We start from the raw sequence: 21,955 nt of genomic DNA on the forward strand, positions 1-21,955 counted from the left end.
TGGGTTAATTATGCAATTCAAAGTCAAACGTTTCAGTATTCTGAACAACCTCTATTCAGGACTGAGGTCCTACTGTACTTAATAAGAAGGATTTGCATTGTCTAGATTTGAAGCTAGTGTGTATAAATGCTCTGATCGAGAACTTTATTGTCCAAAATGTGGAAATATACCTTTTGGAAATGTGCACAGTATGATTCAATTCTATGAATTTAATATTGTGCAGCCTACATAGGCTATTATTTGCATCCACATTTTGCCTGGTTTCAGTTTAGGTATTCTTTTGAACAGTGACCTTTTTTGTAGACTACTTTTTTTGTTAGCCTACATTTGCTTCAAGACAGACTACTGGTGCTGACTGGAGGCGTTCTCTGTACAACCCCCTTCCCAGACCAGGCAGGCTAGAACAAGCAATCACCCATCCACACAGTGCCTCTCCCTGTCAACCAGAGAGCAGCTTTACATGGAGATGGTCATGCCTTTGGGGAGGGTGTGTGTCGGTGGCGGTCTTCCCAGGCCAGGCGTTCGCTCAGTGAAATGTGGTGTTCTCACATTGTCTGGAGAGAAGGCAGGTGGACTTCCTCTGCGCTCGCCTGGCAGGGGCTCTCAAGTTTCCATTGGCTGGTAACAAAATAGGGAGAGTGCATGTATGAGGGGCGCACTGGATCCCAGGCTACATGAGCTGTTGAGGGGCACGTGCTCTTCAAGTAAATTAATGTGCCTTTTTCCTTCTCTTCTCTCTACATCTTGTGTAGACGTAATGGGATTGGTTGTGTGTCGCGGATTAGCAAACTCGCCAAGAACAGGGGAAGGGGAGGGCGAGACGCAGTTCTGGGCCAGTAAAGAGACTCACTACCTCCCTCCTCTGCTCTCCTCTCCTCTGTCCTACTGGAAGTTGCTCGCTAGCTTAATGTCTGTGGGGGTTAGAGAAGACTGGTCGGCACACTCTAGCTGGGACTGAGAAACAGTGGAGAGGAAAGGAGAGGGAGCCATGGAGGTCTTGCTGGTTCCCTTCTGCAGAGAGACAGGTAAACAAGAGTTGCTGGTTCCAACGATGGATGGCAAGACGACTTTTAGTGACTTAATGCACTTGTCTCCTGTTCTCCCAATTGTTAGTCTGGACTTTTACACAAATATGTAGTTTGCTAGTTCTGCCTATGTGGTTAGGCTGTGTTCCTTTCTGAGTGAACAACATGTGTTCATGTATCATAGCTTAATTTAAAGGTTTGATTGCGCTTATTGAGGCTGTTTCTGAATCTCTGATTACCGGGCACTTAATGTGATGTTTTATGTTTTGTTGCCCTCTGGGGTTTTCTTGACTGTAGTTTCACAAAGTGTGTGCGTTTTTGTTTTTATATTAGTTTAGCCTGTAACGGCAGTTTTCTGTTGTATTAAAATGTGGATGTCGATTAAGGCAGCCCCCCGCACCTCTGATTCAGAGGGGTTGGGTTAAATGCGGAAGACACATTTCAGTTGAAGGCATTCAGTTGTACAACTGACTAGGTATCCCCCTTTCCAATAACCAAAACAATTGAGTAATGTATCGCACGAGAAGGGACGGTGCACCAGCAAGAAGGTCAGTAATATTGAAGACAAGCATGAGATGATTGATTTAAAAAGCCTCAGGAAAGTGGTGTTTTTGCATTTTTGAGATACAAGCCCAAGTTCCAAAGATAACTCCCCTCTACATCTAATTTTTAGATGGACCTTGGATTCTACCTGGAAGCACCTTATCAGGTCATTATAATATACGAAGGCCTAAGTGACTCTAGGTGAGTCTGATGTTTCCCTCCTAGCACCACTGAAATCTGCTTTTTTTATTCATTTTAAAGCAATCCATGAAAACTCATGTTTTTAGTTAGTCTGTGTGTGTTCCTAATATTTTTGAGTCAAAAAGAGGGAGAGCGACAGCTGCTCAGCTGTATTCTAATGAAGCAGCCCTTCCTCATTGTTGTGCCTTAAAGGAGAGAGTGGTGGCCACATTCCAGTGTTGAGATTGGGAGAGGTTGGGGCCCTCCTTTCTGTTGGGTCTGAAGGCGCAAGGCACCACCGAGCCAGTCTGACTCTGCTGCCTGGCACTGGACCAGCCCGTCTCCATCCTGGACCTCACTTGTTGAAGCTAGTGGGCCTTGGGTGTTTCAAATATAATGGCCTATAACCAGGGCCCAGAGTTGTTCCTTGTCAGGTGGTCAAATTTTATTGTTGCTTACATATATTTTGCAGATGTTATCGCAAGTGTAGAGAAATGCTTATGTTCCTAGCTCCAACAGTGCAGTAATATCTAACAATAGAAAAAAGTACACGCAAATCCGAATAGACAAAGAAGGGAATTAAGAAATATTAGAACAAGCAATGTCAGAGTTCGGAATATAAATATATTGTATGTATATGGTTGTGTGTGTGTGTGTATATAGACATTATGGCCAGTATATGGTCTTTCTATGACACTGGGTGCTGTAGATGTCCTGGAGGACAGGCAGTGTGCCCCCGGTGATGCATTGGGCTGACCGCAACACCCTCTGAAGTGCCCTGCGGTTGCGGACTGTGCAATTGCCGTACCAGGCAGTGATACAGCCCGACAGGATGCTCTCAATGGTGCAGGTTGAAGAGGCGCTATTGTGCCTTCGTCACCACACTATCTGTGTGGATGGACCTTTTCAGTTTGTCATTGATGTGCACACCGAAGAACTTTAAGCTTTTCACCCTCCACTGCTGCCTCGTCGATGGGGTCATGCTCCCTCTGCTCTCTCCTGAACTCCATGATCAGCTCCTTTGTTTTGTTGACATTGAGGGTTAGGTTATTTTCCTGGCACCACTCTGCCTGCGCCCTCACCTTCGCCCTGTATGCGTTCTTGTCATTGTTGGTAATCAGGCCAACCACTGTTGTCGTCTGCAAACTTGATTGTGTTAGAGATGTGCGTGGCCATGCAGTCATGGGTGAACACTGAACAGGGAGTACAGGAGGGAGCGGCCTACACACCCTTGTGGGGCCCCCGTGCTGAGGATCAGCATAGTGGATTTGTCATTACCTCGCTTTTTCAGCACGTCAGGAAGTCCAGGACCCAGTTGCACAGGGCGGGGTCAGGCCCAGGGCCCCGAGTAGAGGTCGACCGATTATGATTTTTCAATGCCGATACCGATTTTTGGAGGGCCAAAAAAGCCGATACCAATTAATCGGCCGTTTTTTTTTATTATTTTTTATTTATTTATTTATTTATTTATTATTATTTTTTATTTTTTTTATTATTATTTTTTTTTTTTATGACAATTACAACACTACTAAATGAACACTTATTTTAACTTAATATAATACATCAATAAAATCAATTTAGCCTCAAATAAATAATGAAACATGTTCAAGTTGGTTTAAATAATGCAAAACAAAGTTTTGGAGAAGAGGTTCCTTTTAACATGAGTCTTCAATATTCCCAGGTAAGACGTTTTAGGTTGTAGTTATTATATTATTATAGGACTATTTCTCTCTATACGATTTGTATTTCATATACCTTTGACTATTGGATGTTCTTATAGGCACTTTAGTATTGCCAGTGTAACAGTATAGCTTCCGTCCCTCTCCTCACTCCTACCTGGGCTCAAACCAGTAACACATCGACAACAGCCACCCTCGAAGCAGCGTTACCCATGCAGAGGAAGGGAAAAAACTACTCCAAGTCTCAGAGCGAGTGACGTTTGAAACGCTATTAGCGTGCACCCGGCTAACTAGCTAGCCATTTCACATCGGTTACACCAGCCTATTCTTGGGAGTTGATAGGCTTGAAGGGGTGGGTATAATTTGAGGAACGTTCCAACAGGAATCTGTTCCAAAAAACGTAAAGTAAAAGGTTGCCAACCAACAACGCATACAAAGTAGCAACGCATACAAACCTAGCTAACTAGCTGCCAAATAGGCATCAACTCACCACGTAGCTTATTCTTAATGTTTGTCCATAGGCAAACAGACATGTGAGGACAGACATTTTTCGGAATAAACGTGATGAGTGAAAAACGCAATGAAATAGACCACTCCCTACCCGGTATCTTATTCTGCCGCTATACAACTTAGTATGCGTTGGTTTTTGGAAACCTTGTTATTTACGAAGTTTATGGAATAGATTCCTGTTGTAACGTTCCACAAATTATACCCACCCAGGTTGAAGTCATAAACAGCGCAATGCTTGAAGCACAGCGAAGGGCTGTTTGAATGAATGCTTATGAGCCTGCTGCTGCCTACCACCGCTCAGACTGCTCTATCAAATCATAGACTTAATTATAATATAATAAACGCACAAATACGAGCCTTGGGTCATTAATATGGTAGAATCTGGAAACTATCATCTCGAAAACAAAAGTTTTTTTCTTTCAGTGACATACGGAACCGTTCCGTATTTTATCTAACGGGTGACTAAGTCTAAATATTCCTGTTAGGCATTGATGTTTATGGTTAGGTACATTGGTGCAACGACAGTACTTTTTTTCGCAAATGCGCTTGTTAAATCAACACCCGTTTGTCAAAGTAGGCTGTGATTCAATGAAAATTAACAGGCACCGCATCGATCATATAACGCAGGACACGTTAAACTAGTAATATCATCAACTATGTGTAGTTAACTAGTGATTATGTTAAGATTGATAGTTTTTTATAAGTCTAATGCTAGCTAGCAACTTACCTTTGCTTCTTGCTGCCCTTGCGTTACAGGTAGTCAGCCTGTTAATCCTTGTGGAGTGCAATGTAAGGCAGGTGGTTAGAGCGTTGGACTGGTAACCGAAGGTTGCAAAAACGAATCCCTCCTGAACAAGGCAGTTAACCCCCGTTTCTAGGCCGTCATTGTAAATAAGAATGTGTTCTTAATCTGACTTGCCTAGTTAAATAAAGGTGTAAAAAAAAACAGCAAATCGGTGGCAAATAATACCGATTACCGATTGTTGTGAAAACTTGAAATCGGCCCTAATTAATCGGCCATTCCGATTAATCGGTTGACCTCTAGCCCTGAGGTTAGCCCAAAGAATCAGGCCCTGCTGCCCTGCTAAACAGAACAGCTCAAAAGTCCCAGGCTGTAATGCTAGCCCACTTCTATTAATGGCAAGCTGTATGTGGTGGGGAGTTCACGGCGTACGCTAGTTGAGGATTGTTTGTGTGTGTAGAAGTCGTATGATTGGGGAGGGGTTTCATCCACATCCCGCCAAAAATCTTCTGACTTAGTGTGTGTGTGTGTGTGTGTGTGTGTGTGTGTGTGAATCTTTCTTTACTCTGTCATCAGTACAGCCATTGTGCACATGTACATACACATCATGACCAAAAATATGTGGACACCTGCTCATCGAACATCTCATTCCAAAATCATGGGCATTGACATGGAGTTGCTGCTATAACAGCCTCCGTTCTTCTGGGAAGGCTTTCCCCTAGATGTTGGAACATTGCTACAGGGACTTGCTTCCGTTCAGGCACGAGCATTAGTGAGGTCGGGCTCTGATGTTAGGCGATTTAGGCCTGGCTCAGTTGGAGTTCCAATTCCTCCCAAAAGGGTTTTGAGGTTGAGGTCAGGGCTCTGTGCAGCCCAGTCAAGTTCTTCCACACCGATTTCAACAAACCATTTCTGTATGGATCTTGCTTTGTGCATGGGGGCATTGTCATGCTGAAACAGGAAAGGGCCTTCCCTAAACTGATGCCACAAAGTTGGAAGCATAGAATAATCTAGAATGTCACTCACTATATGTTGTAGCATTAAGATTTCCCTTCACTGGAACTAAGGGGCCTAGCCCGAACCATGAAAAACAGGCCCAGACTATTATTCCTCCTCCACCAAAATGTACATTATGCATTGGAGCAGGTAGCGTTCCCCTGGCGTCTGTCAGACTGCCAGTTGGTGAAGCGTGATTCATCACTCCAGAGAAGGCTTTTTTAATACTCCAGAATCGAATGGCGATGCTTGGCATTGCGCATTGTGATCTTAGGCTTGTGTGCGGCTGCGTGGCCATGGAAACCCATTTCATGAAGCAAACAGTTCTTGTGCTGACAATGCTTCTAGAGGCAGTTTGGAACTCGGTAGTGAGTGTTGCAACCAAGAACGGATGACTTTTACACGCTGCGTGGCAGTCGGCGGTCCTGTTCTGTGAGCTTGTGTGGCCTACCACTTCGCAGCTGAGCCTTTTGCTGTACCTAAACGTTTCCACATCACCATAACAGCGCTTACAGTTGACCGGGGAAGCTCTAGCAGAGTAGAAATTTGATGAACTGACTTGTTGAAAAGGTGGCGTTCTATGACGGTGCCATGTTGAAAGTCACTGGCCTTACTGAAGAGTTCATTCTACTGCTAATGTTTGTCTATGGAGATTGCATGGCTGTGTGCTCGATTTTATACATCTGTCAACAGCGGGTATGGCTCAAATAGCCGAATCCACTAATTTGAAGGGGCGTCTACATACTTTTGTATATACAGCGCATTCGGAAAGTATTCAGACCCCTTGACTCTTTCAACATTTTATTACGTTAGCCTTACTCTAAAATTGATGAGGGAAAAAAACAATTGAATCAATCTACACGCACTACCTCATAATGACCAAGCAAAAATAGGTTTTTAGAAATTTTTGAAAATGTATAAAGCAAAAACTGACAACACATTTAGTATTCAGACCCTTTACTCAGTACTTTTGTTGAAGCACCTTTTGGCAGAGATTACAGCCTCAAGTCTTCTTGGGTATTACGCTACAAGCTTGGCACATTTGTATTTGGGGAGTTTCTCACATTCTTCTCTGCAGGTCCTCTCAAGCTCTGTCAGGTTGGGTTGCTGCGTTGCTGCTCTCTCCGGAGATGTTGAATCTGGTTCAAGTCCGGGCTCTGGCTGGGCCACTCAAGGACATTCACAGACTTGTCCTGAAGCCACTCCTGCATTGTCTTGACTGTGTGCTTAGGTTCGTTGTCCTGTTGGAAGGTGAACAATCTGGAGAAGGTTTTCATCAAGGATCTCTCTGTTTTTTGCTCTGTTCATCTTTCCCTCGATCCTAACTAGTCTCCCAGTCCCTGCTGCTGAAAATCATTCCCACAACATGATGCTGCCACCACCATGCCTCACCGTAGGGATGGTGCCCTGTTTCCTCCAGACGTGACGCTTGGGATTCAGGCCAAAGAGTTCCATATGGGTTTCATCAGACCAGGGAATCTTGTTTTTCATGGTCTGAGAGTGCTGTAGGTGCCTTTTGGCAAACTCCAAGCGGTCTGTCGTGCCTTTTACTGAGGAGTGGCTTTCGTCTGGCAACTCTACCATAAAGGCCTGGTTGGTGGAGTGCTGCAGAGATGGTTGTCCTTCTGGAAAGTTCTCCCATCTCCACAAAGGAAGTCTAGAGCTCTGTCAGTGACCATCGGGTTCTTGGTCACCTCCCAGACCAAGGCCTGTTTGGCTGGGTGGCCAGCTCTAGGAAGAGTCTTAGTGGTTCCAAACTTCTACCGTTTAAGAATGATGGAGGCCACTGTGTTCTTGGCAACCTTCAATGCTGCAGAAATGTTTTGGTACCTTTCCCTAGATTTGTGCCTCGACACAATCCTGTCTCGGAGCTCTACAGACAATTCCTTCAACTTCATGTGGGACCTTATATGGACAGGTGTGTGCCTTTCCAAATCATGTCCAATCAATTGATTTTACCACAGGTGGACTTCAATCAAGTTGTATAAACATCTCAAGGACCATCAACGGAAACAGGATGCACCTGAGCTCAATTTCGAATCTCATAGCAAAGTGTGGATACTTAGGTAAATCAGGTATTTCTGTTTTAATTTTTTTAATTTTGCTAAAATGTCTAACCTGTTCGCTTTGTCATTATGGGATATTGTGTGTGTCTGTATATTGATGAGAAATGTTTTATTTAATACATTTTAGAATAAGGCTGCAATGTAACAAAATGTTAAAAGCAGTGTATGTCACGCTCCAAGTTATTAACATGTTAATTCAAATCACTGCCCTATGGGGAGAAAAAAAAGCTACATTTGCCGATCAAGTCACGTGGTTAGGAACATTTAACAACTGTGTGAATGTTCACTCTTCTGTTCACTTCCACGGCTCTGACTTTCAACACCATTGGGCCAGGTGTGAATGAAACCTACTAAACCATTTTTGAATTTAATTGCAATGGAAAGTGGCAACCATCCACAAAGGCCCATCAGTGGCTAATTAAAGATACATTATGCAGAAATCGACAATTAAGTGTAGTGTAGAGAATCATTGTACCGTCTAAACTTCTGTGAAACTTCTTGTCCATAACCAAAGATATTGTATTTTCAGCAGTTTGAAGCTGGTGCAGGAACAGTCATATATGTGGGTTTTTACATGTTGTAGGTTAACAGGAAGGACACCAATGTCACATATGCCTTGCTGATATCGATATAATAATATAGTGATGCTTTTATCCAAAGCAACTTAGTTGTTAATGCATACATTTTTCGTATGGGTGCCCTCAGCGGGAATGGAACCCACAACCCAGGCATAAAAAAATTATTCTTCGTTTAAACCTGACTAAACCAATTGGAAAAATATACATTTGTGTAGGCAGACATCGGCTATTTTTTGCCCAATGAGGAACATTTCAAAAAGTTTTTCCCTTTACCCTGTTTTTCAGGCAATATATCACTTGTGATGCCGTCTGACTACAGCCCAGCAACAAATATCACACTAGGAGCAGTCAATGCCAATGTGAGGACCCAGATGGTGAGTGTTATGTATTAAATCAAATCTATTTTATAAAGACCCTTTTTTTTGTCTTTTTTTTTTTGTCTCAGTGCTTTAAGTATACCCAGCCTACACAGTCAAAAGTTAGGACACACCTACTCATTCCAGGGTTTTTCTTTATTTTTACTATTTTCTACATTGTAGAATAGTTGTGAAGACATCAAAACTATGAAATAACACGTATGGAATCATGTAGTAACCAAAAAAGTGTTAAACAAATCAAAATATATTCGTGATTGAAGAGCACTTTTTCCCAGTCCATTCTGGTCCATCAAAGGTGGGTTTGTGCTCGTAGGTGACGTTGTTGCTGGTGATGTCTGGTGAGAACCTGCCTTACAACAAGCCCTCAGTCCAGCCTCTCTCAGCCTATTGCGGACAGTCTGAGCACCGATGGAGGGATTGTGCGTTCCTGGTGTAACTTGGGCAGTTGTTGTTGCCATCCTGTACCTGTCCCGCAGGTGTGATGTTCGGATGTACCGATCCTGTGCATGTGTTACACGTGGTCTGCCACTGCGAGGACGATCAGCTGTCCGTCCTGTCTCCCTGTAGCGCTGTATCGCAGTGCAGCTTGGCTGGGTCGTGTTTTGGAGGACACATGACTCTAGACCTTCGCCTCTCACGAGTCCGTACGGGAGTTGCAGCGATGAGACAAGACTAACTACCAATTGGATATCATGCTATTGGGGAGAAAAACGGGTAAAATGAAAAAAAAAATAATACAACTAAATATTTAAGTCAAGGGGTCTGAATACTTTCCGAATGCACTGTAAGTGTGAGTTGAGCCTTTAGACTAGTATATTGGCTTTTTCTTAACCAGCTATAATTTTAAGTTCATGGAAATTGAGCCACTGCTGCAGATTTCTTTCTTCATGAAAGCCCTCTGTTGGGATACTTTTTTTCTTCGTAGTTAAGAGTTGAGTTGATGATCAGAGGTGTATTCCCCAGGTACCAAAGAAAAACATTTGTGCCGAATGTCTGAATTTGTCCAATATGAAATTCTCGTTTTCACTTCAAAACGTTTTCCATTGCAAAGTGTTTTGCTACGTTGGGTGTTGATGAATACACCCCAGGTCTCCCATCCTCCTGCATCTGTGGCAGCCAGTGTGGTGAAGTGTAAAAGAAAGGGCTGGCTGGGAGGAAAAGAAGAAACGTTGTGTGGGGGGGCTACAGACTGTGACTAGCTTGCTATAATTAGCTAGGGGTATTTATTTGCACTCTGCTGCATCCAGCTGATCTCGCCTCGTCTCTTTTGTTCGGCTCCGGCTTCGAGACACTTCTGCATAGTTGGAAATATTACACCCAACCTGATCCTGCTCCGTGCTGTCACCATACAGAGAATCGCCCACTTCTTGGCACAGAATCTGTTCTCAATGACTCACCTGGATAGTGTTCATTAGGGCGTCAAATGGAATATGTTTTGAAACTGAAAACGAAAATGAGCTCTTCATATTGGATGAGTCCTGGTTGCCCTTTCCTTTTTCTCGATTTGGTGCGTAATGAACAGCACCCTGGCTACCAATATTCTTCGAATCACCTGACATCCTTGCATCTGTTCAATCATGTCCATTGCTAAACATTTTGCTACGATGTGCCCAAATGAATATGCACCCCTCTGTTTATTTATTTTCTGTGTAGATCATCAGCACAGCAGAGAGAGTTTCGCACACAGGGAATGTCCTCATAGGTACCCCCTGCACACACATGCCCACTATGGTTGACCAGGGACACAACCAGGATGCCAACAAGTGGACCCCAGGGTGAGCTGGTACACACGTTTTTCCGTTTGCTCAAGTACATACACATTTTCTCACACGCACAGACAACTGCATTGTTTGCTCGAGTACACACACACCACTGCTCTGTTTTGTTGCACATTATCATTGTTGTAAAGAGGTATTTTCTTTGATCTGTTTCCAGAACATGAAAATAATTTAAGTTAAGTAGCATCCACTGTATTTATTTTTTATTAGCTAACATCACTTTTGTTTTTTTATTCCCAGGGCCAAGAAGCGAACGCATGATTTCATTGACTCATATTTTTCTGACCGGTGGGTTGATTCTGTTCTTCTGGCTACTATTGTTGTTAATATTCACACACACACACCCAGCAGGGATTGCCAGGTAGCAATTTCAAATCTAATGTATTTATTGCGGCCTGTTAGTTAGCCTATGGATTGACAGATAATATACACTGCATTCAGTAAGTATTCAGACCCATAGATTTTTTTCCACATTTTGATACGTTTCAGCCTTATTTGAAAATTGATTACAAATAAATCTACACACAATACCCCATAATGACAAAGCGAAAACATTTTTTTTTGATGTTCGCTAATTTATAAAAAAACAAATACCTTATTGACATAAGTATTCAGACCCTTTTGATATGAGACTCGAAATTGAGCTCAGGTTCATCCTGTTTTCAATGGATCATCCTTGAAACGTTTCTACAACTTGATTGGAGTCCACCTGTGGTACATTCAATTGATTGGAAATGATTTGGAAAGGCACAAACCTAAGGTCCCACACTTGACAGTACATGTCAGAGCCAAAACCAAGCCACGAGGTCGAAGGAATTGTCCGTAGAGCTCCGGGACAGGATTGTGTCGGGGTACAGATCTGGGGAAGGGTACCAAGGAAATTCTGCAACATTGAAACTTCCCAAGAACACAGTTTCCTCCATCAGTCTTAAATGGGAGGTTTGAAACCACCAAGACTTTTCCAAGAGCTGGCCTCTGGCCAAACTGAGCAATCGGGGGAGAAGGGCCTTGGTCAGGGAGATGACCAAGAACCCGACGGTCACTCTGACAGAGCTCCAGAGTTCCTCTGTGGAGATGAGAAAACCTTCCAGAAGGACAACCATCTCTGCAACACTCCACCAATCAGGCCTTTATGGTAGGGTGGCCAGACGAAAGCCACTCCTCAGTAAAAGGCACAACAGCCCGCTTTGAGTTTGCCAAAAGGCACCTACAGGACTCTCAGACCATGAGAAACAAGATTCTCTGGTCAATGAAACCAAGATTGAACTCTTCGGCCTGAATGCCAAGTGTCACATCTGGGGGAAACAGGGCACCATCCCTACGGTTAAGCATGGTGGTGGCAGCATTATGCTGTAGGGATGTTATTCAGCGGCAGGTACTAGGAGACTGGTCAAGATCGAGGGAAAGATGAACTGAGAAAAGTACAGAGATCCTTGATGAAAATCTGCTCCAGAGTGCTCAGGACCTCAGACTGGGCCAAATGTTTATCTTCCAACAGGACAACAACCCTAAGCACACAGCCAAAACGACGCAGGAGTTAATTTTTTTATTTTACCTTTATTTAACTAGGCAAGTCAGTTAACTTCTTACTGCTGAAATCCCATTACTGGGATCGACTTGACAACAGACAGTGAAATTGCAGGGCGCCAAATTCAAACAGATCTCATAATTAAAATTCCTCAAACATACAAGTATTATACACCATTTTTAAAGCTAAACTTGTTGTTAATCCCACCACAGTGTCCGATTTCAAAAAGGCTTTACGATAAAAGCATACCTTGCGATTATGTTAGGTCAGCGCCAAGTCACAGAAACACAGCCATTTTTCCAGCCAAAGAGAGGAGTCACAAAAAGCAGAAATAGAGAAAATTAATCACTAACCTTTGATGATCTTCATCAGATGGCACTCATAGGACTTCATGTTAAACAATACATGCATGTTTTGTTCGATAAAGTTCATATTTATATCCAAAAATCTGTTAACATTGGCGCATTATGTTCAGAAATGCATTGTCTCAAACATCCGGTGAAAGTGCAGAGAGCCACATCAAATTACAGAAATACTCATCATAAATGTTGATGAAATACAAGTGTCATGCATGGAATTAAAGATATACTTCTCCTTAATGCAACCGCTATGTCAGATTTCAAAAAAGCTTTACGGAAAAAGCACACCATGCAATCTGAGTACAGCGCTCAGCCACCAAAACAAACCATACAGATACCCGCCATGTTGTGGAGTCAACAGAAGTCAGAAATAGCATTATTAATATTCACTTACCTTTGATGATCTTCATCGGAATGCACTCCCACGAATCCCAGTTCCACAATAAATGTCTGTTTTGTTCGATAAAGTCCATTTATGTCCAAATACCTCCTTTTTGTTTGCGCGTTTAGTTCACAAATCCAAATTCACGAGGCGCTGGCCAGACAAAGTCAAAAAGTTCCATTACAGTTCGTAGAAACATGTCAAACGATGTATAGAATCAATCTTTAGGATGTTTTTATCATAAATCTTCAATAATATTCCAACTGGACAATTTCTTTGTCTTTAGAAAGGAAAAGGAATGCAGCTAACTCTCACGTGTGTGCGCCTGACTGAGCTCATGGCATTCTGCCAGACACCTGATTCCAACAGCTCTTATTCTCTCCCCCTTCACAGTAGAAGCCTGAAACAAGGTTCTAAAGACTGTTGACATCTAGTGGAAGCCTTAGGAAGTGCAATATGACCCCACAGACACTGTATATTGGATAGGCAAAGACTTGAAAACCTACAAACCTCAGATTTCCCACTTCCTGGTTGGATTTTTTCTCAGGTTTTTGCCTGCCATATGAGTTCTGTTATACTCACAGACATCATTCAAACAGTTTTAGAAACTTCAGAGTGTTTTCTATCCAAATCTACTAATACATATCTTAGCTTCTGGGCCTGAGTAGCAGGCAGTTTACTCTGGGCACGCTATTCATCCAAGCTACTCAATACTGCCCCCAGCCATAAGACGTTAAGAACAAGTTCTTATTTTCAATGACGGCCTAGGAACACTGGGTTAACTGCCTTGTTCAGGGGCAGAATGACAGATTCTTACCTTGTCAGCTCAGGGATTCGATCTTGCAACCTTTCGGTTACTAGTCCAACGCTCTAACCACTAGGCTACCTGCTGCCCCAGGAGTGGCTTTGAATGTCCTTGAGTGGCCCAGCCAGAGCCCGGACTTGAACCCGATCGAACATCTCTGGAGAGACCTGAAAATAGTTGTGCATCGACACTCCCTATCCAACCTGACAGAGCTTGAGAGGATCTGTGGAGAAGAATGGGAGAAACTCCTTAAATACAGGTGTGCCAAGCTTGTGGCTTCATGCCCAAGAAGACTTGACGCAGTAATCGCTGCCAAAGGTGCTTCAATGAAGTACTGAGTATGAATACTTATATTTCCGTAAAAAAAATGCATTCGCTAATATTTCTAAAAACATGTTTTCACTTTGTCATTATGATGAAATCTTCCTGCCGGAAGAAGATTATTCAGTCAAACAAGTCGCAGATAGAGTGAGATGGCATTAGAAAGTGGGATAGAGAGGTAGGAGAATTGGCGAAAGAGGGAGATACAGAGGGCGAGAGAAACGGAGTCAGAGATGCTTTGTCATTCTCTCACAGCATCTCATTGAGCTGAAGTGTCTCATTAGTTCCAAAGCAAACCAGTTCATTAGGCAATGGAATTAGTTGTAATCTAGGAGGACTGACTACTGACACCTATGCAGTAACATGGTCTTGTATATTGAATTAATCTTAAACAGTTCACACACACACTTCAAACTAACGATTTCTCTGTCTGTGTTGCAGGGATGGGCTGTGCTCAGGAGACTCTTCAGCCAGGTAACTGCCCGTCTCAGCGGAATGTAGATGGAAGTGAAATGGTGCATTTGTAGTAAGGGAGGGGGGATGGCTGCTCAAGAGCTCAGCTGCAGTCGTCTGGCATTTTTTTGTTAGTCCAGAATGCATCTGTCTGACCCCCCCCACCCGAAAGATCACACAACTGCTGACTCACTACAGCAGAGCACTGACTCGCGCTCTCTCTCTCTCTCTCTCTCTCGCTCCCTCTCTCCCTGTTCCCTTTCTGTCATCTCCTCTGGATACTATTTATATTTCAGGGTCCCATCTCTTCTCCCGTGCTGTCTCTTTTTCTCTCGTAACATGCCCTCCCAGAACTCGTTTTTTTTCTTTCTCTCGCGCGCTCTCACAGTACAGTACAAATCCACAGTAGATTTGTAGAAGTAGCGACCATGACTGCCTATTCACTAGTGACTGCAGGTTTTTTGTGTGTTCAGGTGAGCAGATTATGTAACCATCAGAGGCTGTGTAGATACTGTATGTCTGTGTGTACATGTGTAGTATGTACAGTACCAGTCAAAATTTGACAACTTTCAGGGTTTTTCTTTATTTTTACTATTTTCTACATTGTCAAATAATAGTGAAGACATCAAAACTATGAAATAACACAGATGGAATCATGTAGTAACAAATTTTCTTTTAACTTCTATGGGCTAGCGCCCCACCTGCGGGACACAACCAGTGAAATATCAGGGCGGAAAATTCAAAAACAACAAAATGTCATAATTCAACTTTCTCAAACATACAATTATTTTATACCATTTTAAAGATAAACTTCTCTTTAATCTAACCATATTGTCCAATTTCAAAAAGGCTTTTCAGCGAAAGCAAAACATTAGATTATGTTAGGAGAGTACATAGACAAAAATAATCACACAGCCATTTTCCAAGCAAGGACATGTATCAATAAAACCCAAAACACAGCTAAATGAAGCACTAACCTTTGACGATCTTCATCAGATGACACTCCTAGGACATCATGTTACACAATACATGCATGTTTTGTTCGATAAAGTTCATAATTATATCCAAAAACAGCATTTTACATGGGCGCGTGATGTTCAGAAAATGTATTCCCACCAAAATGTCCGGTGAATATGCACATCAATTTACAAAAATACTCATCATAAACGTTGACAAAATATACAATTATTTAAAGAATTATAGATACACTACCTCTGGATGCAACCGCTGTGTCAGATTTTAAAATAGCTTTATGGAGAAAGCACATTTTTCAATATTCTGCGTACATAGCTCAGCCATCACGGCAAGCTATTCAGACACCCGCCAAGTTCGGGGCAACCTAAACTCAGAATTAGTATTAGAAATATTCTCTTACCTTTGCTGATCTTCGTCAGAATGCACTCACAGGACTGCTACTTCCACAATAAATTTAGTTTTTGTTTGAAATAATCCATATTTATGTACAAATACTTTGTTCGTGCGTACAGATCACTTATCCAAAGGCATAACGCGTGAGTGCGGAACGAGAGACAGTCTAAATGTTCCATTACCGTACTTAGAAGCATGTCAAGCTCTGTTTAAAATCAATCTTTGTTATTTTTAACGTAAAATTGCGATAATATTCCAACCGGACAATAGCATATTCATTCAAGAAGAAAAAGAAGGAACGGCGTGACCGCGCATATCCAATCCCTTTGTTGCCAGGCAGACCACTCAGTGAATGAGCTCCTATACTCTGCCCAGTGACAGGAGAAGGCTCAAACCACTTTCTGAAGGCTTTAGACAGCCAATGGAAGCCGTAGGAAGTGCAACGTCCCCCACAGACACTGTAGTTTCGATAGAGAATCAAAAGAAGAACCTCAATTCTCAGACTTTCCACTTCCTGCTTGAATTTTTCTCAGGTTTTTGCCTGCCATATGAGTTCTGTTATACTCAGACACCATTCAAACAGTTTTAGAAACTTTAGGGTGTTTTCTATCCAAATCTACTAATAATATGCATATTCTAGTTTCTGGGCCAGAGTAGTAACCTGTTTTTAAATTGGGTACGTTTTTCATCTTGCCGTGAAAATACTGCCCCCTAGCCCAGACAGGTTAAATCAAAATATATTTGAGTTTCTTCAATGGTTTGCATTCTCTCAACCAGCTTCATTTGGTAGTCACCTGGAATGCATTTCATTTAACAGGTATGCCTTGTTAAAAGTACATTTGTCTCAAATGCATTAAGAAGGAAAGAAATTCTACAATCAGTTGTGTTGTGACAAGGTAGGGATGGTATACAGAAGAGCCTTATTTGGTAAAAGACCAAGTCCATATTATGGCGAGAACAGCTCAAATAAGCAAAGAGAAACAACAGTCCATCATTACTTAAAAATATGAAGGTCAGTCAATCAGGAACATTTCAAGAACTGAAAGTTTCTTCAAGTGCAGTCTCAAAAACCATCCATCAAGCGCTATGATGAAACTGGCTCTCATGAGGACCGCCACAGGAAAAGAAGACCCAGAGTTACCTCTGCTGCAGAGGATAAGTTCATTAGAGTTACCAGCCTCACAAATTGCAGGCCAAATAAATGCTTCAGAGTTCAAGTAACAGACACATCTCAACATCAACTGTTCAGAGGAGACTGCGTGAATCAGGCCTTCATAGTCAAATTGCTGAGAAGAAACCTCTACTAAAGGACACCAATAATAAGAAGAGACTTGCTTGGGCCAAGAAGCACAAACAATGGACAGTAGACCGGTGAAAATCTGTCCTTTGGTCTGTTTAGTCCAAATTTGAGATTTTTGTTTCCAACTGCCGTATCTTTGTGAGACGCTGAGTAGGTGAACGGATGATCTCCGCATGTGTGGTTCCCAACTTGAAGCATGGAGGAGGTGTGGGGGTGCTTTGCTGGTGACACTGTCTATGATTTATTTAGAATTCAAGGCACGAGGTCGAATCATGATGCCGTCATTGATCTTCAGGTCGTAGCTCTAGAAAGAGGCCGGATTTACAATTCTGAGTTGGATGACCGTTCAAAACGTATTTTTCCCATTGAGAGCTCATTTATTTCCAATTTCCCAGTTGTCCTGAACTCACTGAAGTCAAGTTTTCGCAGTTCTGAGTTAAGTTGTTTTGAGCGCAGCACAAATCATGCTTCGTTGACAGCATGGTCAATGTTGAATGTTTTTATAATTTTAAACTTGGAAAAGAGACCCTTAATCCCAGATTTGGGACCACACAGCCACTCACTGATTCCTTCCAAACCAGTCATTGTTGAATTTGCGGTTTCCGACTTGTCTAATGTTTATGTTTATGGCCGATGAGCACCAATAGGTTTTATCTATCATTTCTCTTCATTATTTCTCTTCATATGACAAGGATTTAAAAGGATTTGCCAGTAGATTGTCGACTTGATTCATGATTTTTAAAGTATGATGTTGACATGATCGGTTCAATCAAAGCTGCTGTACATATAACTTGATTTGACGTAATTTTATCTGTGGCCAATGACCTTGAGCCTTCTTGGATGGGCACTTCTAATGTAACTCTATGGCAGCACCCAAGGGGCAAATTTTTTTTTAGAGGTTTACCTTTAGACTTGGCGGTGACGTAGTGTCTCCATGAGTGACAGAACACTGAGCCAAGTTGAGAGCTTCAAGCAGGTTGAGAGCTTCAAGTTCCTTGGTGTCCACATCACCAACAAACTATCACGGTCCAAACATACCAAGACAGTTGTGAAGAGGGCACAACAATGCCTTTTCCCCCTCAGGAGACAGAAAAGATTCGGCATGGATCTTCAGATCCTCATAGTTCTATAGCTGCACCATCGAGAGCATCCTGACTGGTTGCATCACCGCCTGGTATGGCAACTGCTCCGCCTCCGACCGCAAGGCACTACAGAGGGTAGTGTGTACGGCCCAGTACATCACCAAGCTTCCTGCCATCCAGGACCTCTACACCAGGCGGTGTCAGAGGAAGGCCCTAAAATTTGTCAGACTCCAGCCACCCTAGTCAGACTGTTCTCTCTGCTAACACACGGCAAGCGGTACCGGAGCGCCAAGTCTAGGCCCAAAAGGCTTCTTAACAGCTTCTACCCTCAAGCCATAAGACTTAATCAAAGGGCTACCCAGATCCCTCTTTCACGCTACTGCAACTCTGTTTATTATCTATGCATAGTCACTAAGTTTACCTACGGAAGTTTACATACACTTCGGTTGGAGTCATTAAAACTCGTTTTTCAACCACTCAACAAATTTCTTGTTAACGAACTATAGTTTTGGCAAGTCGGTTAGGACATCTACTTTGTGCATGACACAAGTCATTTTTCCAACAATTGTTTACAGACATATTATTTCACTTATTCACTGTATCACAATTCCAGTGGGTCAGAAGTTTACATGCACTAAGTTGACTGTGCCTTTAAACAGCTTGGAAAATTCCAGAAAATGATGTCATGGCTTTAGAAGCTTCTGATAGGCTAATTGACATCATTTGAGTCAATTGGAGGTGTACCGATGGATGTATTTCAAGGCCTACCTTCAAACTCTGCGCCTCTTTGCTTGACACCATGGGAAAATCAAAAGAAATCAGCCAAGACCTCAGAAAACAAATTGTAGACCCCCACAAGTCTGGTTCATCCTTGGGAGCAATTTCCAAATGCCTGAAGGTACCACGTTCATTTGTATAAACACCATGGGAAAACGCAGCTGTCATTCCGCTCAGGAAGTTGACGCGTTCTGTCTCCTAGAGATGAATGTACATTTGGTGCGAAAAGTGCAAATCAATCCCAGAACAACAGCAAAGGACCTTGTGAAGATGCTGGAGGAAACGGGTACAAAAGTATCTATATCCACAGTATTACGAGTCCTATATTGACATAACCTGAAAGGCCGCTCTGCAAGGAAGAAGCCACTGCTCCAAAACCGCCATAAAAAAGCAAGACTACAGTTTGCAACTGCACATGGGGACCAAGATTGTACTTTTTGGAGAAATGGCCTTTGGTCTGATGAATAAAAATAAATAGAACTATTTGGCCATAATGACCATTGTTATGTTTGGAGGAAAAAGGGGGAGGCTTGCAGGCCAAAGAACACCATCCCAACCGTGAAGCCCGGGGGTGGCAGCATCATGTTGTGGGGGTGCTTTGCTGCAGGAGGGACTGGTGCACTTCACAAAATAGATGGCATCCCGAGGAAGGAAAATTATGTGGATATATTGAAGCAACATCTCAAGACATCAGTCGGGAAGTTAAAGCTTGGTTGCAAAAGGGTCTTCCAAAGGGACAATGACCCCAAGCATACTTCCAAAGTTGTGGCAAAATGGCTTAAGGACAACAAAGTCAAGGTATTGGAGTGGCCATCACAAAGCCCTGACCTCAATCCCATAGAACATTTCTTGGCAGAACTGAAAAAGTGTGTGCGAGCAAGGTGTCGTACAAACCTGACTCAGTTACACCAGCTCTGTCAGGAGGAATGGGCCAACATTCACCTAACTTATTATGGGAAACTTGTGGAAGGCTACCCAAACGTTTGACCCAAGTTAAACAATTTATAGGCAATGCTACCAAATACTAATTGAGTGTATGTAAACTTCTGACCAACTGGGAATTCGATGAAAGAAATAAAAGCTGAAATATATCATTCTCTCTACTATTATTCTGACATTTCACAGTCTTAAAATAAAGTGGTGATCCTAACTGACCTAAGACAGGAAATTTTTACTTGGATTAAATGTCAAGAATTGTGAAACTGAGTTTACATGTATTTGGCTAAGGTGTATGTAAACTTCCAACCTCAACTGTACATATTACCTCGACTAACCGGTGTCCCCAGACATTGACTCTCTACTGGTACTCCCAGAGAGAGAGACACACACACACATTTTCAAGAATTGAGTCAGCCTTCAAAGCTGCACTCATTTCATGTCAATGTCTCATGGAAGGATAAAAAAAAAATATGTCTGGGGTGGGGGTTCTCGATGCAACCCAAGTCAATTCTTTAGGAGTGTAGGGGTAGAAAATGCTGCTCCAACCACAACCATGGATCTGTCCCAAATGGCACCATGTTCCCTGAATAGTGCACTACTTTTGATCCTCATGGGGTAGTGCACTATATAGGGAATAGGATGCCATTTGGAACGCAGACCATTACTATTGTCTATTTCCAATAGTGCTATTACCCTTCAGCATTGTTTTAAATCCACTAAATCCACTTTAACCTCTATGGGCAAGCGTCCCACCTACTCAACAGCCAGTGTAATCCTGTGGCGCGATATTCAAATACCTTAGAAATGCTATTACTTAAATTTTTCAAACATATGACTATTTTACACCATTTTAAAGACAAGACTCTCCTTTATCTAACCACACTGTCCGATTTCAAAAAGGCTTTACAACGAAAGCAAAACATTAGATTATGTCAGCAGAGTACCCAGCCAGAAATAATCAGACACCCATTTTTCAAGCTAGCATATAATGTCACATAAACCCAAACCACAGCTAAATGCAGCACTAACCTTTGATCTTCATCAGATGACACACCTAGGACATTATGTTATACAATACATGCATGTTTTGTTCAATCAAGTTCATATTTATATCAAAAACCAGCTTTTTACATTAGCATGTGACTAGCATGTGACTAGCATTCCCACCGAACACTTCCGGTGAATTTACTAAATTACTCACGATAAACGTTCACAAAAAACATAACAATTATTTTAAGAATTATAGATACAGAACTCCTATATGCACTCGCTATGTCCGATTTTAAAATAGCTTTTCGGTGAAAGCACATTTTGCAATATTCTAAGTAGATAGCCGGCATCACAGGGCTAGCTATTTAGACACCCACCAAGTTTAGCCCTCACCAAAGTCAGATTTACTATAAGAAAAATGTTATTACCTTTGCTGTTCTTTGTCAGAATGCACTCCCAGGACTTCTACTTCAATAACAAATGTTGGTTTGGTCCCAAATAATCCATAGTTATATCCAAATAGCAGCGTTTTGTTCGTGCGTTCAAGACACTATCCGAAAGGGTAAATAAGGGTGACGCGCACGACACGTTTCGTGACAAAAAAATTCTAAATATTCCATTACCGTACTTCGAAACATGTCAACCGCTTTTTAAAATCAATTTTTATGCCATTTTTCTCGTAAAAAAATGATAATATTCCGACCGGGAGTGGTGGTTTTCGTTCAAAGAGAGAGAAAGTAAACATGGAGTCGACTCGGGCACACGCGCCCCGTCCCATTGTCCTCAGATCGACCACTATCAAAATGCGCTACTGTTTTTCAGCCATGGGCTGCAAAGCCACGATTCAGCTTTCTGGCGCCTTCTGAGAGCCTATGGGAGCGTTAGAAAATGTCACGTCATGCCAGAGATCCCCTGTTTTTGTTAGAGATGATCAATAAAGCCATGAAATGGTCAGAGAGAGCGCTTCCTGTTTGGAATCCTCTCAGGTTTTGGCCTGCCAAATGAGTTCTGTTATACTCACAGACACCATTCAAACAGTTTTAGAAACTTTAGGGTGTTTTCTATCCAAATCAAACAATTATATGCATATTCTAGTTTCTGGGCAGGAGTAGTAACCAGATTAAATCGGGTACGTTTTTTATCCGGCCGTGCAAATACTGCCCCCTAGCCCCAACAG

The 21,955-nt window shown here is 42.3% G+C and overlaps 1 protein-coding gene across 5 annotated transcripts in view; it reads left to right on the top strand.

Moving 5' to 3' along the window:
• Nucleotides 1-21,955, top strand: part of LOC115205830 (transcription factor Dp-2) — a 52,714-nt gene that overhangs the window by 17,022 nt on the left and 13,737 nt on the right. For 2 of the 5 annotated variants that reach the window (XM_029772176.1, XM_029772177.1), the window contains exons 1-5: nucleotides 796-1,025; nucleotides 8,605-8,693; nucleotides 10,350-10,471; nucleotides 10,715-10,762; nucleotides 14,311-14,343. In XM_029772176.1, the coding sequence (XP_029628036.1) occupies nucleotides 989-1,025; nucleotides 8,605-8,693; nucleotides 10,350-10,471; nucleotides 10,715-10,762; nucleotides 14,311-14,343 (329 nt within the window). In that variant the 5' untranslated portion in view covers nucleotides 796-988. Of the gene's footprint in view, nucleotides 1-791; nucleotides 1,026-1,698; nucleotides 1,770-8,604; nucleotides 8,694-10,349; nucleotides 10,472-10,714; nucleotides 10,763-14,310; nucleotides 14,344-21,955 lie in introns of those variants that run through there. The other 3 variants (XM_029772180.1, XM_029772178.1, XM_029772179.1) reach the window with 3 other exon arrangements.

This window comes from Salmo trutta, chromosome 13 (genome assembly GCF_901001165.1).
Source record: "Salmo trutta chromosome 13, fSalTru1.1, whole genome shotgun sequence".
Lineage (NCBI taxonomy): Eukaryota > Metazoa > Chordata > Actinopteri > Salmoniformes > Salmonidae > Salmo > Salmo trutta.